Source organism: Diuraphis noxia, unplaced genomic scaffold, assembly GCF_037042655.1.
Source record: "Diuraphis noxia isolate RWA-SAM2 unplaced genomic scaffold, SU_Dnox_SAM2 contig0003, whole genome shotgun sequence".
NCBI classification, from domain to species: domain Eukaryota; kingdom Metazoa; phylum Arthropoda; class Insecta; order Hemiptera; family Aphididae; genus Diuraphis; species Diuraphis noxia.
In genome coordinates, this window is record NW_028301713.1 from 8,309,088 (window position 1) to 8,324,063 (window position 14,976).

Genomic DNA, 14,976 nt, shown 5'->3' on the forward strand with positions numbered 1-14,976 from the left:
TAACGCCTATAACTAATTTATTTAATTTAATTTAATTTAATAAGAAATTATAATATTATTATAATATTACATATATGTAGTCATTTGTATCTTATATCACTAATGTATTTTTTTTTTTAATTGTTATTTATTTTCTAAATGTTAAAAAAAATAATGTTATTAACAGTAAGTTAAGATGACATTCGTCAGTAAAACTTTATGAATAAAAAAAAAAAAAAAAAAAAAAAATATTATAACTGATATTATACTCGTGATTTATTAACTTGTAATTTAGCTGAAGTATCCAAACAGATAATTATTATAGACAAACTCTAAAATCTTCAATTATTAACTAATTAAACCGCAAATAAAATGGATAGGTTTTTTAATTTATTTTTTTTTCGTTACTTATAACCTTATTTAACTCAAAGTTTCGCTCAAATCAATTTCCATTCGTAAAATTAAACAATACATCATAACATTTTATATTACTGTTGGTAGCTCATATTATATTATGTATGTATTGCACATAAATTATATACCTATAGATATCTATTACCTAGTTCCCATCCAGTCCTAGTTTTTTGTTTACGCAAAATAATTTTTTTTTAAGACTTTGGCAAATACGAGGACAAATATTATGTGAATACATTATCGTCAAACTACTTTCGTTAATAAAATCGGTCGCAATAAAACAATAACGTCTATTTTATTGAGAGGCAACAATATCGAAACCCATAATAAAAACCAACCGATTACGCGTATATATATATAATATATATATATATTATATTATATTATAAAATTGCTATATCCAAACTAAATAGTAAATATATTATCACGTTTAGCGAAATTATTTTATACCGTGTGCGCAAATAACGCTAAATGTACCTATATGTGGGTGGGGGTGTGGGTGACACAAAATGAAGAGTACGCCACAGCATTATCCACATCCGTCGTTGGACTTGACGCGTTATTAGAGGTATAGTTGTTGGGTCGTGCCTTTGTGCCCACCCGTTCCGCGGAATACCAATACGCTGTACACATCGCGAGCGCAACGGGTGGTCTCACATGGTTCTCTGGTGAAATGCAAATCGTCTGTGATAGTTACGGATACATGCGTTTGACCCACATATTGGACGTCTGCTGGGGTATGCCCATAATTCCTAGACAAATCACCGTCGATGACGTCAAAGGCAAAAGAAATTCGGCTGATGTCCACGACGGTAAGGTAGTTCCATCATAATATACAGTATACAGCCTGACCGATTGTTATAATTTAAAGCTCGAATTGAGACAAACCTGCGGAATATGAAATCGTCTAACTGCAGTTGACCTCCACACCCCCTCCCCCCGTCCATTTTAAAACCTTGTCTGATGCTGGACGGCTAACCTTTGTTGTTTTGAACGTTATAAGTATGTATCGACAATGTACGTATAGTACCCATCTACTCGTAAATTAAAAAATGTTCATTGTGAACAGCCAGTAAAGATTGATTGATCGTTTATTACTTCCCAATATACACATAATACGTATTTCAAGAACATTTGATGCGTTTTTCGGTGCGTATTATATTTTTTAGATGTATATTTTGACGTTTTTTTTTTTTTTTAGTTCATTAAAGTCCCTCTAGTCACATTTATTTTGAATCGATGAACAAGACCATAACAAGACGTATAGTTTGCATTTGTTTGTGACCCACAGGGTACAGATACAAGTTCGACTCACTCGTAGTGCCCTTGTGGTTGGCGTACGTGGCTCTGGACGCATTCCTCATATACTACAACTTCATGGAGGCTTCCGGTTACGTGGGCGAGTCTTTGCGGAAGTGTTTCGAAGAGTCTTACTGCTTTTCCGTCATAGAGCTGGCCAACCGGAACTTGGGCCTGTTCTCGTCGCTGGTCTGCATCATGTTCTATACGGTCGCCGGTACCGAGCGCACGCTGGCGTTCATCCGGGACACCAACCGTGACGCGGCGGGCGGCCGTCACGTCCGACCACCCGACTTCCGGTACTACTCGGCCGCCGTGATGGCCGCGTACACCGCGTGCATATGGCTGTACGTGACCGCCGTTCTCGCGTACGTCATACTGGTGATCTGGCTCAACGCTCTCGGCCAAACCACAGTGTACTGCCTGGCCACGTTCCAGTACCACGTGCTTGGCCGTGGTTACGCACGCGTCAACGGGCTGCTTGAGATGGCCGCGGACGTAGTGGGCCAATGCGGCCGCCAGGCTTCCGATTGTCGGTCGCTGGCCACCCTGGTGCCCTGGCTGGCGGACACTAGCGACGATTTTGGCCGGCAGGTTGGCCACCTCAACCAAGCGTACGTACCGGGCCTGCTGTTCAGGTGGCCTTACAGTATGGTACTCATAACGATGGTCGTATTCCGTATCACCGAGTTGTCAGCCGGTGCGCAAGACGACCGGCCGTTTTCCCATCGTGGCCGCCGTGCTCATCGTGGAACACGTGGGCGAGATACTCCTGTTCCTGGTGCAGCTGTTTAGTTTTTGCTACGTGGGCACCTATATATCTCCTTAATATTACCTCCAAACTGATCGAACAAATAATAAATTAATGCCATTGTAAGCGGAAATGCACATATTATTTAAGCTGCATTTGATCCGATTTGCTATACCAGACACGAGTTGTTTATCACAGCATTTTTGGAAGGTTTTTCCAATGTCTTGAGTCAGACACAAAATAAAACAGTTTGATTTAATTTTAAAATTATTAGTTACCCATACAATGTTTGTTCCGTTCGGAACATAAAATAAATAAAAAAACTCTACAAATAAATAATAACTAATAACACAAAAACTTAAACATATAATGACATTTGATTAAGTAAGACAAGGTCTTATGAATGATTTTAATTTATTACTGAAATATGTTAGGCGATATACGAATACGAAATTTTTACCACGTGATATCATAAGACTAAAGATTTGGACTTATATACAATATTCTGCAGCTAAAGTAAAAGTAGTAAAAGTCAAAATTATAGTCTGATGCTTTTCCGACAAAGCGATTTGAAAAAATATCATCAACAATTTGTCCGCAAAACACGTCAATTATATAGTGTAAAATATAATTTGAATGTACCGATATCATAATATATAATTATTTCGATACTTTAATAATACCATCTATAATTTGCATTATCTAGGCCCAAAACACGAAGGCGAGCTTACAAAAATTGAAACTTTGTCAGAGACAAAGTCTTTATCTGAACTCGGACGTGAAAAAGAAGGTTAATATTAATATATATTTTGTTTAAGTATTATCGTAACATTCCGATGTTATACCTAACCTTGTGATTACGATTTCATGTAAATATTTTTTTGATACAAGTTAGTGCTAGGAAAATAAACGCCGCAATTGGAGGTTTTGTCATTATTGACATGAATCTAATGAAATCAATACGTCTTATCACTTAGAGTCTTAGAACGTTTGCGGTGGTATTTTAACTAGTTATTTATTTTGACCAGATATATACTAATATGATCGCTAGACTTCTCCTATTGTATATAATCGGTTGTCTATAAATATTACTATTAAATACCTATATTGCTCTTGCATCTGTTTATACTATTTCCTATCACTGTTTTCGAAATCCACGTTTTAAAATAAATTAAATATCGCTACAAAATATTTTCTCAAAAAAAAAAATTATATTGCGATTTGCATTTTAATATTCAGTTAAAATCATGATATCGTTGAAACTGCTGAAAGTTAAGACTTGTACGTTTAACAAGATCTTCGTTACTAACTGAAACATAAATTAAAACAATTTAGCAGAAAAATCGAAACAATTCAAATTATTTAAAACTATAATAATATTTTGATTGCATTCAAATTATTTCGTCCGACTAGTTTTTAGTAGTTTGTGCAACTCTAAAGACAATAGAAATTAAAATTCTTCTAACCGATACACAACTATGAGATTTTCCACTTTTTATTATTTTTCAATCAAACCTGCTTAACAATTGTACTTTGTCTACACAAATAGATAAAATCTTAAGACTTTGTTTAAAGATTACTTCAAAAAATCATTTGCGTCACATTAATTTTTTGTTGCAAAACATTTTTCGTTACGCGATAAAATGCTAGTATATATTATTTAATATAATATATATACATTACTTAGGTATATTCCTGAATAATCACTTATCTGGATACAATAATTAACGATGATGTATGTCGGTGTAAGTTTTTATTGAGTAGGTACTTATAATAAACCCGAATAAAATTAATACTATTTTTTTAAACCCCGAATATAGTATAATTTGGATAATGGAAGTCAAAATTAAAGCGTTGAGTAAAAACAATAATAATCAGTGTTGGAAATTAATAATTTATCGTTCAATATTATTAATTATAATTAAGTTGTCCGATATATAACACACGTCACACTACATGACTCGCAGAGTTAAATATTGTAATCAATACAAATTAATTATTTTTATAACATTCTAATACGAAATTATAATACTTGTTTTAGATTTGTGGTATCATCGTTACATATTTCCTTGTGTTGGTCTAATTCAATAGTCGAAAAGGTAAATCCAAACCCTTGCATTATATTTGGAATTGAATTAGTTCTACCATAATATAAATTAGTATTAAACAATTGTAAAATTGTATCTCTGAATTGTGACTTAAAGTTTTCTTTTTCATTCAATTTTTTTTTTTTAATTTGCTTTTTATTAGAAAATAATTATAGCAAAAATAGTTGATTTATTTAATACATTTTTTATTATTATTATTATTATTATTATTATTTAAGTATTTTTATACGTATAATATTATTAATTATTCATTTGATAGTATTCGTTCTATTTTTTATATTGGACAAAAATATTTTTTTTTTCATTTTAATAAAGGAATTTATTATGTAAATATCTACCATACTTAAATTGTAACTAATGGCCATAATTCCCGAGTTTCATTTGATCAATAATAAATAAATAAATAAATATTAGTTACTTAACTATTCAATAAACATTTTTTTCAACGACAATTATTGAAAAATAATAAATTGTTTTGTGTTAACAATATTTCATAATTTTATATGTATCGAAAGCTATACTTCGTGTATAGTCGTGATCCACTTATCGAGTATACCCTGTATACCTGTCATAATAATATACTTCAGAGGTGTTTTTCTTTATTTTCGGAAATAATAAATGTTCAGTTCCCGTGTTATAAGATGATGAATGACTACGGTTTGTGTTAAATCGTTTGACATTTGTTATACTGCAATAATATTATACAATTTGGTTTCAGTCATCCTTTTCTGAAAATCTTCTAACGTTACCTGTAGCCTCCGAATACATGTAATAAATAATAATAACGATCTTTACACTGGGACGACTTATTGTGTCCCTTGATATCTTTGAAAAAATACAGTCGTGTTCATCCGGTGTATATTACAATGACAAAGATTATTGCATTTTTACGACTTAATTTTATTCTGAGTCGAGATATTAATTCTATATACATAATTACACAAACATAATAATGGTCATGGACAAATTTGTTGATGTTCATTGTGCAATGATGGAAATATTAGCGAAAAAATGGTTTTCATAAAATCTGAAATAAGTTATTTGCTTATAATTGATAAACTCGCTTGATAATATAAATTACATATTGTATGAACGTATACCTTTTTTAATATTTTTTTTTTTTTTGTGATTATGGCACCACCACGTATGGGGGGGGGGGGGGTGAACTGTTTGCACATCGCTTGGCCCCCAGTTTATTAGGTGCCTATAATACCTATATAGTTATTACCCACATATAGACCACTCCATGTGTATCAATAATGTACTAAGCCAGTCGTAAGTTATCCGAACCCCATCTCGATTATCATAATATTTTGCCCATCGCTATATTAATAATAATAACACATTTTTTTTTTTATTTACACAATAATATATACAATATGTACAATTATGCACAATTACTAATTAGTATATTTGATAAGGGTTACAATAATACACAGGGGCGTAATTAAGGGGGGGCGATGAGGGGGATATATCCCCCCAGAGCCTATATAATGTGTATATTTATATATTAATTTGAAGCTTATGGAATTACATGTTTTATCGTGCTGACATCACGACGAAATATATTAAATATAATTAATATCAAGAAATCTATAAATTATTATTTAATTTAAAAGTAAATTTTAATTCTAATATATTCAAAATTTACATTTTGAAGAAATTATTATAATATTGTATAGGTACTAAATTGTGTAGAATTTTAAAGCACATTTATTAATACATTTTGTGTACATATATATTAGTTTAAGAATTTTTTGATGAAATAGTTTTCCCAGATATAGTACTTGAAAATCTAAGTATTTTGTGTGGAAAAAAATGTTTATCCCCCCCCCCCCCCCCCTAAGACAAATTCCTAATTACGCCACTGATAATACATGAGTACTTGAGTAAGAAGCCACAAACTAATGGCACTTGACTGGAAGTTGTATAAAACTAGCTATATTTATATATACTGATTTATTATTCTTTCTTAATAACACATTTAACGAAATTATATTGACCGTTCGCGTAGCGCTCATAAAAATGGTAGGTCATCGCCATAATAATAATATTGTGGTCGTACTTTGACTTATTATTTGCTTTATTTATTTGATTAATGAATGACAGCAAGGTCGTCGATATTATACCATAATAATAATATCTGCAGTGGCCAGTGATATGTACGGCGCATTCGAGTGTGAAAAATGAAAACCAATAGCAGCGACGATTGTTATGCGTACATGCGTCTGACACATATAATATCCATGTGCTGGGGGTTTCCAATCACCCGTAGGAAAACTAAAATTGGCTACAAACATGACGGTGACGTGCAAGGTAACGCTTTGGCTGCATGCTGTGCCCGTAAATTATTAGCACTCCCAAAGTCAAATTAACACCCCTATATTAAATATAATAATTTACGTCTTATAATATTATATATATTTTTACGTTTTTAATACTTTAAATATTTTTTTATTTTTTTTTTTTTTTAACTAGACTCATTATACGACTATGATTAATATATTCGATGTACATGAAAAAATGTTTCAATTTATTTTAATGCACATTAATTGCCCTGTAATGAACAAAATAAAAGTTTTTATTACATTATTTTTGTTCAATAATAATTTTCTTCTTTATTATTTTTTGTTTTGTTTTAAAGTATTTGTAACTTTTGGGGAGTGTGGGGGGCGTCTCATGGGTCACTGATTTTAGAGAGACTCGAGCACTACAAAGCAGTGATTTAAATTATCGTAAATTATATTTTACAATAAGAGTTAATACTTATTTAATGATCGTGCACAATTTAGGCGACATCTTTAACCACCAAAATGTTATATTGTGATTTTTTGGTTCCATCATGTTGATGTATAGGTAGGTACTTCCTGACTCCGATGTTATTGTACCAGAATACTATTACAATTGATCACACAATATTTGTTTGCATTTTTTATGCTCGAAATCAAATAAAGTAAAATATCCACGTCATATTTTGATTAGCTGCAATTTATCAAAATCAAGTGCACATTTTAAGTCGAAAATTATTGTTGATCGCCGAGATAGCTCCTACAAGTTCGGCGGTTGGCTATATCGACTTGCGGCGTTAGGGATTCGGGTCACCAAATGAATACACAATATTTATAAATACAATTAACCACGTATGTGTGTGTACACTCATACAAATATAATAGTAATAATATATATCAACATCGTGACATGATTATAATATATAATACATAAAAAAAGCTCTACCTAGCGGGCGCCCCAATATATATACTTAAGAATACTGAATAATACACAATACTATAATAATACACTTTCAGACCAAAGTGGTCGATCATACAAAATATAAATATATCGTTACAATGATTATGATATAATAATCGATAAATTAAGAATGAATACAAATCAATAATGTTACGACCTGACGGCTGACAGCGACATTCGCACGTCTCCACTCCGACGAGCTATAATATATCCTGATTGAATGGCAATAAGTGACGGCAACGGGTGGTACACTTCCCAGGCAGGCAGGTCACGGGACAGGAAGCTCCAGGGCTGATGGCGAAATATGAATTTGAGTGACCGTGACTCCAGCACCGCGCACGCGGTACACAACTGTGCGATCTCCGCAGAGAGTAATAATTACGGGTATATGTGTATATTATTTGTATAATATATACAAGATATGCTGCGACCGATCACCAGGTGACACGTGGTAGAAATTATAATAATAAGACACACGTTAGCCAAAAATGAGAACCAAGCACGCTGGCGTAGTCGGCGGGAGCTGAGGAAAATGGTCCGTCAGTCTCAACCGCGGAAAACAGACAGCACCGGCCGGCGAATCTGTCCTAACTCGCGACGAGTTGTCTACCGATGTAGGAGGGGTAGGGTGCTCGGTGAACTTCAACGCCGACGGCACGATAGCACCCGCCGATAATATCGGCGCGACGTGAAGTTGTTCCGATGTTCGAACATCCTCCCCCCCGGTGAGCTTTGCCTCACCATCCATAAGTGAGAACAGGAACTTGCCTTCGACGTGTAGTATAGACGTGGAGTGGTAGGCGCGGTCTACAATAAATGCATTAAATATAATAGATACAATACAAAATAAATAAATAAGATATATAAATTCGACATTAAATAAAAATTCATTATGGCATCACCTTAGTCCCGAACACCTACAAAAACATATACCTATGTAGCTCAATGAAAGCCATAAAGCTAAAAAAAAAAAACAAAAAAAAAAAACACAGGAGTAGGTCCTAACGGTTTATATGGGTTCAAGTCACATCGCACAGTGTTCGTTCGGAAGTATACATATATAACTGGACAAATAAATATTACATATCACTATTTTTTTTTTTTTAATATTACTTTTATTATTTTTTTATAAATATTATCCACCTACTTACCAGAAGGCAACGGTACTAATTTAACTACAGGACGAATTATAGTGCCAGCACGGGTGAGTACACGAACCACACGAACGTGGCCGTCCGAACCGGGTAATAATTCGACGACGCGTCCTAGACGCCAGGCAAGGGGCGGGCTCTGGTTATCAACGACAACTACCATGTCATCAATGTTGATGGGAGGCGTACGAGTAGTCCACTTGGACCTTTCTTGTAAGGTGGTCAAATATTCCAATGACCAGCGCCGCCAAAATGACTGGTGGCATTGGTCTAACAATTTCCAACGATTAACTAAAGTACGACCCGTGTCAGGGCCTGATCGAGGGGGAACAGCGAGCAGCGGTTGACCTACCAAAAAATGTCCCGGAGACAAACAGTCTAGGTCGTGCGGATCAGTAGAGGCCGGTGTGAGTGGGCGGGAATTGAGGACAGCTTCTACCCGACACAAAATTGTATTTAACTCTTCGTATGTGAAAATATGTGTACCCATGCACCGTATAAGTAGACGCTTTGTCGACCTCACCGCAGCCTCCCACAGACCCCCGAAATGAGGAGCGCTGGGTGGGTTGAAATGCCATTCACACGCAGAACGTGAGTTGGCAATAGCGACCTGACTTTCAGGGCTGTTGATTAACTTTTTTAATTGCTTATCGGCCCCCACAAAATTGGTACCGCAATCAGAATATATATCGCTCGGCAGACCGCGGCGTGCCACAAAACGGTCAAATGCGGCCAGAAACGCATCGGTCGACAACTCAGACACCACCTCGAGGTGAACGGCCTTCACTGTAAAACATATAAATACGGCGATGTATACCTTGTACACACGCGATTTACGCAATCGAAGTTCGCGCATTTGTAATGGGCCGGCATAGTCCACCCCTACGTAGGAAAACGGGCGTTGAGGTTGAACTCGCGTTGCCGGTAGATCAGCCATGAACGGAGATGGCGGTTTAGCATCAAACCTCGCACAAACAACGCATGAAGTTAATACATGGTGTAACACAGACCTCAACGAAACTATCCAAAACTGCCGTGAAATAAGCGCCGCTAAAACACGGGGGCCGGCGTGACATGTGATCAAATGCCACCGGCGGCACAACAAAAACGCAAAAACAGACCGTTTCGACAATAATATCGGATGCCGGCAATCGTAGGACAACAAAGAATGTCTCAAGCGACCTCCCACGCGAATTACGCCGTCTGTATCAATAAACGGGGACAGGCGCGCCATCGACTTAGATGATATCCGACGGCCATTAGACAACTCGTGATGTAACACGGCAAAATGTACTCGCTGCAACTCGATAGCCAACACCTGCACAGCGCGATCAAGTTCAGATTTGTGTAGGAAAGGTGATGTGCGTGGAGCCTTATTACGCACACGGGCAACAAAACGCAACATCCGAGCTACTACACGTAGCAATCGGTCGTATGATGAAAAACGTTCAAACCGCTCAGTGGGTGTCGTGACGATATGGGCAGCGCAAGAAATTGGCTTGATCTCGGGAAGTTCACTCAAAGGTATCAGTGGCGGAGAGGTGACCCACTCCGACGGATCTGCATACGCGATAGGCGGCCCCTGCCAATACAAATTACAACGTGCTAATGCCGACGGCATTAGACCGCGCGACGCGCAATCGGCGGGATTTGACTGAGACTCTACGTATTGCCAATTACAACCAGGCAACAACGATTGGATTTGAAATGCGCGATTTGACACGTAAGGTTTTATAGCTTCATGGGGCACATTCAACCAAGACAACACAATCATGGAGTCTGACCACGTGCGGACTCCAACCACGTTAAGCTGCGGCTCCAGAACGTTACGGAGGCGCCCTAGCCAACGGGCCAACAATAACGCAGCGTTTAACTCTAAGCGCGGTACGGATATCGATTTCAGTGGCGCTAATTTAGTTTTGGTCCCGAGTAAAAAAACTGACTGGTGCGCCGGCGCGTCGTGCATCCGCACGTACACTACTGCAGCATACCCGAGCAACGACGCGTCGCAGAAACCTAACAGGTAACACGGTGCCCCACTGCTCGCGCTGATGTAGCGTGGTACTTTTATATCTCTTAGCGACGGCAGGTCGAACACGAACGCGACCCATTCATCGCGAATGTCCAGCGGTAGGGGATCATCCCATGATAGATCTTGCCGCCACGTCCGCTGCATAACAGTTTTTGCCATAAAAACCGCCGGTCCAAAAAAACCTAGCGGGTCAAAAATACGCGCCACGAGGGATAGGATACCTCGTTTTGTAAGTACTGGTGGTTTATCAACATTAAGCGCGCAACAAAAGTAGTCACCGCCCGGGTGCCACTCCAACCCCAAAACTTTTGTTCCATAACCGTCGACGTCGTCAAACGATGTCGGTTTGCTTACACGGTCGGAGACCGGAACGGCGTCCAAAATGACATCAGTGTTAGAAGCCCACTTTTTTAACTCAAGACCCGATTTTTTAAGAATCGAAATTAAATTTAATTGTAATTTTACTACATCATCGATCGTATCTGCGCCGTCGCAGATGTCGTCAACATAGGTTTGGCGTGTTAGTGCATTTTGTACCGGCTCGCAGGTATCGCAATCAGTTCGCGCAATAACCTGTAACACACGCAGCGCGAGATAAGGTGCGCAATTTACACCGTATGTGACAGTGTTTAATTCATACTCAATTAATTCGTCATGTGGAGACGCGCGCCATAATACATGTTGATACTGCCTGTACTCGGGTAAAATTAACACCTGCCGATACATTTTACATATATCAGTTGTAAACGCATATTTATGGACCCGGAAACGAGTTAATACGTCGATAATGTCTAACTGCAGTTTAGGGCCCGGCAACAAGACCTGATTCAACGACGGCCCGCGAGAGCCACGCGCGGAGGCGTCAAATACTACTCGAATTTTACTATCGTCCACCTCAGGGCAGTATACTGCGTGGTGGGGAATTAAGTACCGACCCGGTGACGCGGCAACCGACATGTGCCCCAATGAAATGTAATCAGACATAAATTGATCATATAATGATTTAAGTTTCGAGTTGTTTATCAATTTGCGTTCGAGAGATTCGAACCGGCGCACAGCTATGTCACGTGAACCGGAAAATGCGTCGGCGGACACTTGTGCGCGGAACGGAAGCGGCACCGAAAATCGGCCCGAAGGCAAACGTACGTGTTGGTCACGGAATATCCGTTCACAACGTCCTTCATCGGTAAAAATTACGGGGGCAGGTTCGGGCTCCTCCACTTGCCAAAATCTTTCTACTAACCCTTCTAGCGAAACGGTCAACGACACGAGTAAAGATTGGTGTGGATGCGTAAATTCATGAGACAGGGGGCCGATCAAAATCCATCCGAAAATGGAACTAAATGCTGCAGGGAGAGTACTACTTATAGTCACCTTCCGCCCATCCATAACTGCAGCATATACGTCACCGCCTAGCAACAAGTCGATTGACGACGAGACATTAAACATAGGGTCAGCCAACGCGAGGTTTGAGTAGTGATTTAGAAGTTCACGCGGAAGCGTCTCTCGCGGCAAGTCTCCCGTAATAGATGGCAAAATCCAAGCGTTTACGTCAAGTAAGGGCTCATTTGCGAAGCGTGGCTGCACCGCAAGATTTACGCGGCCCTGAACGTTCACAACCGGCACTCCCGCTAACCCGCTAATCGGAGTGGTCCACCGCTCACATTTTAAACCTAAACGGCTAACACAATCACCTGTCACTGCGCTTATCTGTGATGCACTATCAACCAACGCACGCATTGTTTGCCAGGTACCCGAACGATCACGTACATGCACTAACGCTGTGCCTAATAATACGGCGGACGATTCACATTGCGGCGGCTGTAACGCGGCGGCACACACGGATGTATCCGGAGAAGGTGTATGAGAGGGGGTATCAGCGACTTCAACGGCACCTGTAGCGGGAGGGTGAAGCAGGACGTGGTGCCTACGCGAACACTCACGGCAACGATTTTTCGACTTGCACTTTGGTGCCCAATGGCTACTACTAAAACAAATATAACACAGGCGCTTATCTTGCGTCCACCGCGCCCGCGCGTCGGCAGACCAGGACTTGAACCGCGCGCAAGCTGTCAAACTATGATGCTCCGCACAACATGGACAACCTTTGTTCGAATCCGACGTAACTAATGAAGTGGGAACAGGTCGGAAGCCCTCCGCCTTTACAAATCGTTCTCCCACCTTACGCGACTGATGTGCCGGTTGACCGACATTTGTGGACGTAGTGGCACCTAACTTTTTACGCGGCTCACCTGCGAGTTCTAAAACCGATACGCGAGTCTGGACGAACTCTAACAGTTGGGCTACGGACGGATACTCTGACGTAGTGGTTGATTCGAACAACTTCCGAGTGGGCACCGGCAACGCGCGAAACGCAATAGAAAATAATATAAACGACCCTAAATCCGGTATCTTCAGTGCGTTTAGTAACGACATATTTCCTGTAAACGAGTTAACAAATTCATTAAGTTCTCGGTGAGATTCCTGAGTCATATATGACGTTTGCAACAACTTATCGACCAGAGACGTAGCCACTAGGCGTGGTCGATAAAAACGAGCAGACAGTGTGGACCAGACTAAACTATAATTATCCGCAGATACTGGTATACCGCGAACAGCGTCGGCCGCTGCACCTTTTAAACAACTGATTAAGTAATGCATCTTATCGATATTTGATACATCAGAACGCGAGTCCACCAGTGCCGAAAACCTATCTCGAAATGTAGGCCAATAACGAAAGTCTCCGTCGGTAACGGGATCTCCGGTAGACGCGAGAATGAGGGTGTACTGGAGGTAGACGCCGCACCGCTATTTGTCATGGCGCCTGTTGCGGGTACTGTCTTGGTTATGTATGACAGGTCAATGGCCTCCGCACCTGTGGGGATGAGACTGGTGGCCACCGCCTTAGCTTCACCTATCAACTTCCTCACTTCACTCGATAGATCAGTGGAATAATCATTTATTTTATCTAACACTAATAGGCAATCTAATTCAGACTCGTCTTCGCTCTTAAATTGAGACCATAGTGAATCTAAATCCGCAGCAAGGACAGAGAATGTTGATGCTAAACTTGCATCACCCGATACACGCAATGCCATCGAGTGTATAGACTTTATCTGCGAGATAACCGCGGTTCGTTTTGCCACAGCACGCGCGGCCATACGTGTAATACGTTCAATTTCTTTATCGTCACCCATGACGGTGATAAGTACACTAGCACTATAATTATACTGACTAACAACCGTGTCCGTGACAATTAATTACGAGGTCAGTGGGTAAACCCGATATACCTTCGGTGTTCGGTGGTGTAACAATTCTATAATAACCAACCTCCTAAACACTGTACGCAACACAAAGTCGATTCACGTGGAAACACTAACGAATCCCAAATACACCGCTAACTGGACCCCCCAATAGGTCGGAAAAACCACGCTCTGCTACCAAAATGTTGATCGCCGAGATAGCTCCTACAAGTTCGGCGGTTGGCTATATCGACTTGCGGCGTTAGGGATTCGGGTCACCAAATGAATACACAATATTTATAAATACAATTAACCACGTATGTGTGTGTACACTCATACAAATATAATAGTAATAATATATATCAACATCGTGACATGATTATAATATATAATACATAAAAAAAGCTCTACCTAGCGGGCGCCCCAATATATATACTTAAGAATACTGAATAATACACAATACTATAATAATACACTTTCAGACCAAAGTGGTCGATCATACAAAATATAAATATATCGTTACAATGATTATGATATAATAATCGATAAATTAAGAATGAATACAAATCAATAATGTTACGACCTGACGGCTGACAGCGACATTCGCACGTCTCCACTCCGACGAGCTATAATATATCCTGATTGAATGGCAATAAGTGACGGCAACGGGTGGTACACTTCCCAGGCAGGCAGGTCACGGGACAGGAAGCTCCAGGGCTGATGGCGAAATATGAATTTGAGTGACCGTGAC

The 14,976-nt window shown here is 39.1% G+C and overlaps 1 protein-coding gene and 1 pseudogene across 1 annotated transcript; one reads left to right on the top strand and one right to left on the bottom strand.

Moving 5' to 3' along the window:
• Positions 1-1,761: 1,761 nt before the first annotated feature.
• On the top strand, positions 1,762-2,521 carry LOC149056660 (uncharacterized; annotated as a pseudogene).
• A 5,757-nt stretch (positions 2,522-8,278) lies between these two features.
• On the bottom strand, positions 8,279-14,180 carry LOC149056661 (uncharacterized). The gene is made up of 3 exons (XM_089223143.1): positions 13,694-14,180; positions 8,952-13,616; positions 8,279-8,607 (listed from the first exon to the last, which is right to left on the bottom strand). Exons 1-3 carry the CDS (start codon positions 14,178-14,180, stop codon positions 8,279-8,281), a joined length of 5,481 nt encoding a protein of 1,826 aa, XP_089079269.1.
• Positions 14,181-14,976: the final 796 nt, after the last annotated feature.

Coding starts and splice junctions, on each gene's coding strand:
- LOC149056661 (XM_089223143.1), bottom strand. CDS start 14,180: ATGGGTGACGATAAAGAAATTGAACGTATTACACGTATGGCCGCGCGT. Junction 13,617..13,693: donor TGGCCTACATTTCGAGATAG/GTTTTCGGCACT, acceptor GTTGTTTAAAAG/GTGCAGCGGCCGACGCTGTT. Junction 8,608..8,951: donor ATTAGTACCGTTGCCTTCTG/GTAAGTAGGTGG, acceptor CATTTATTGTAG/ACCGCGCCTACCACTCCACG.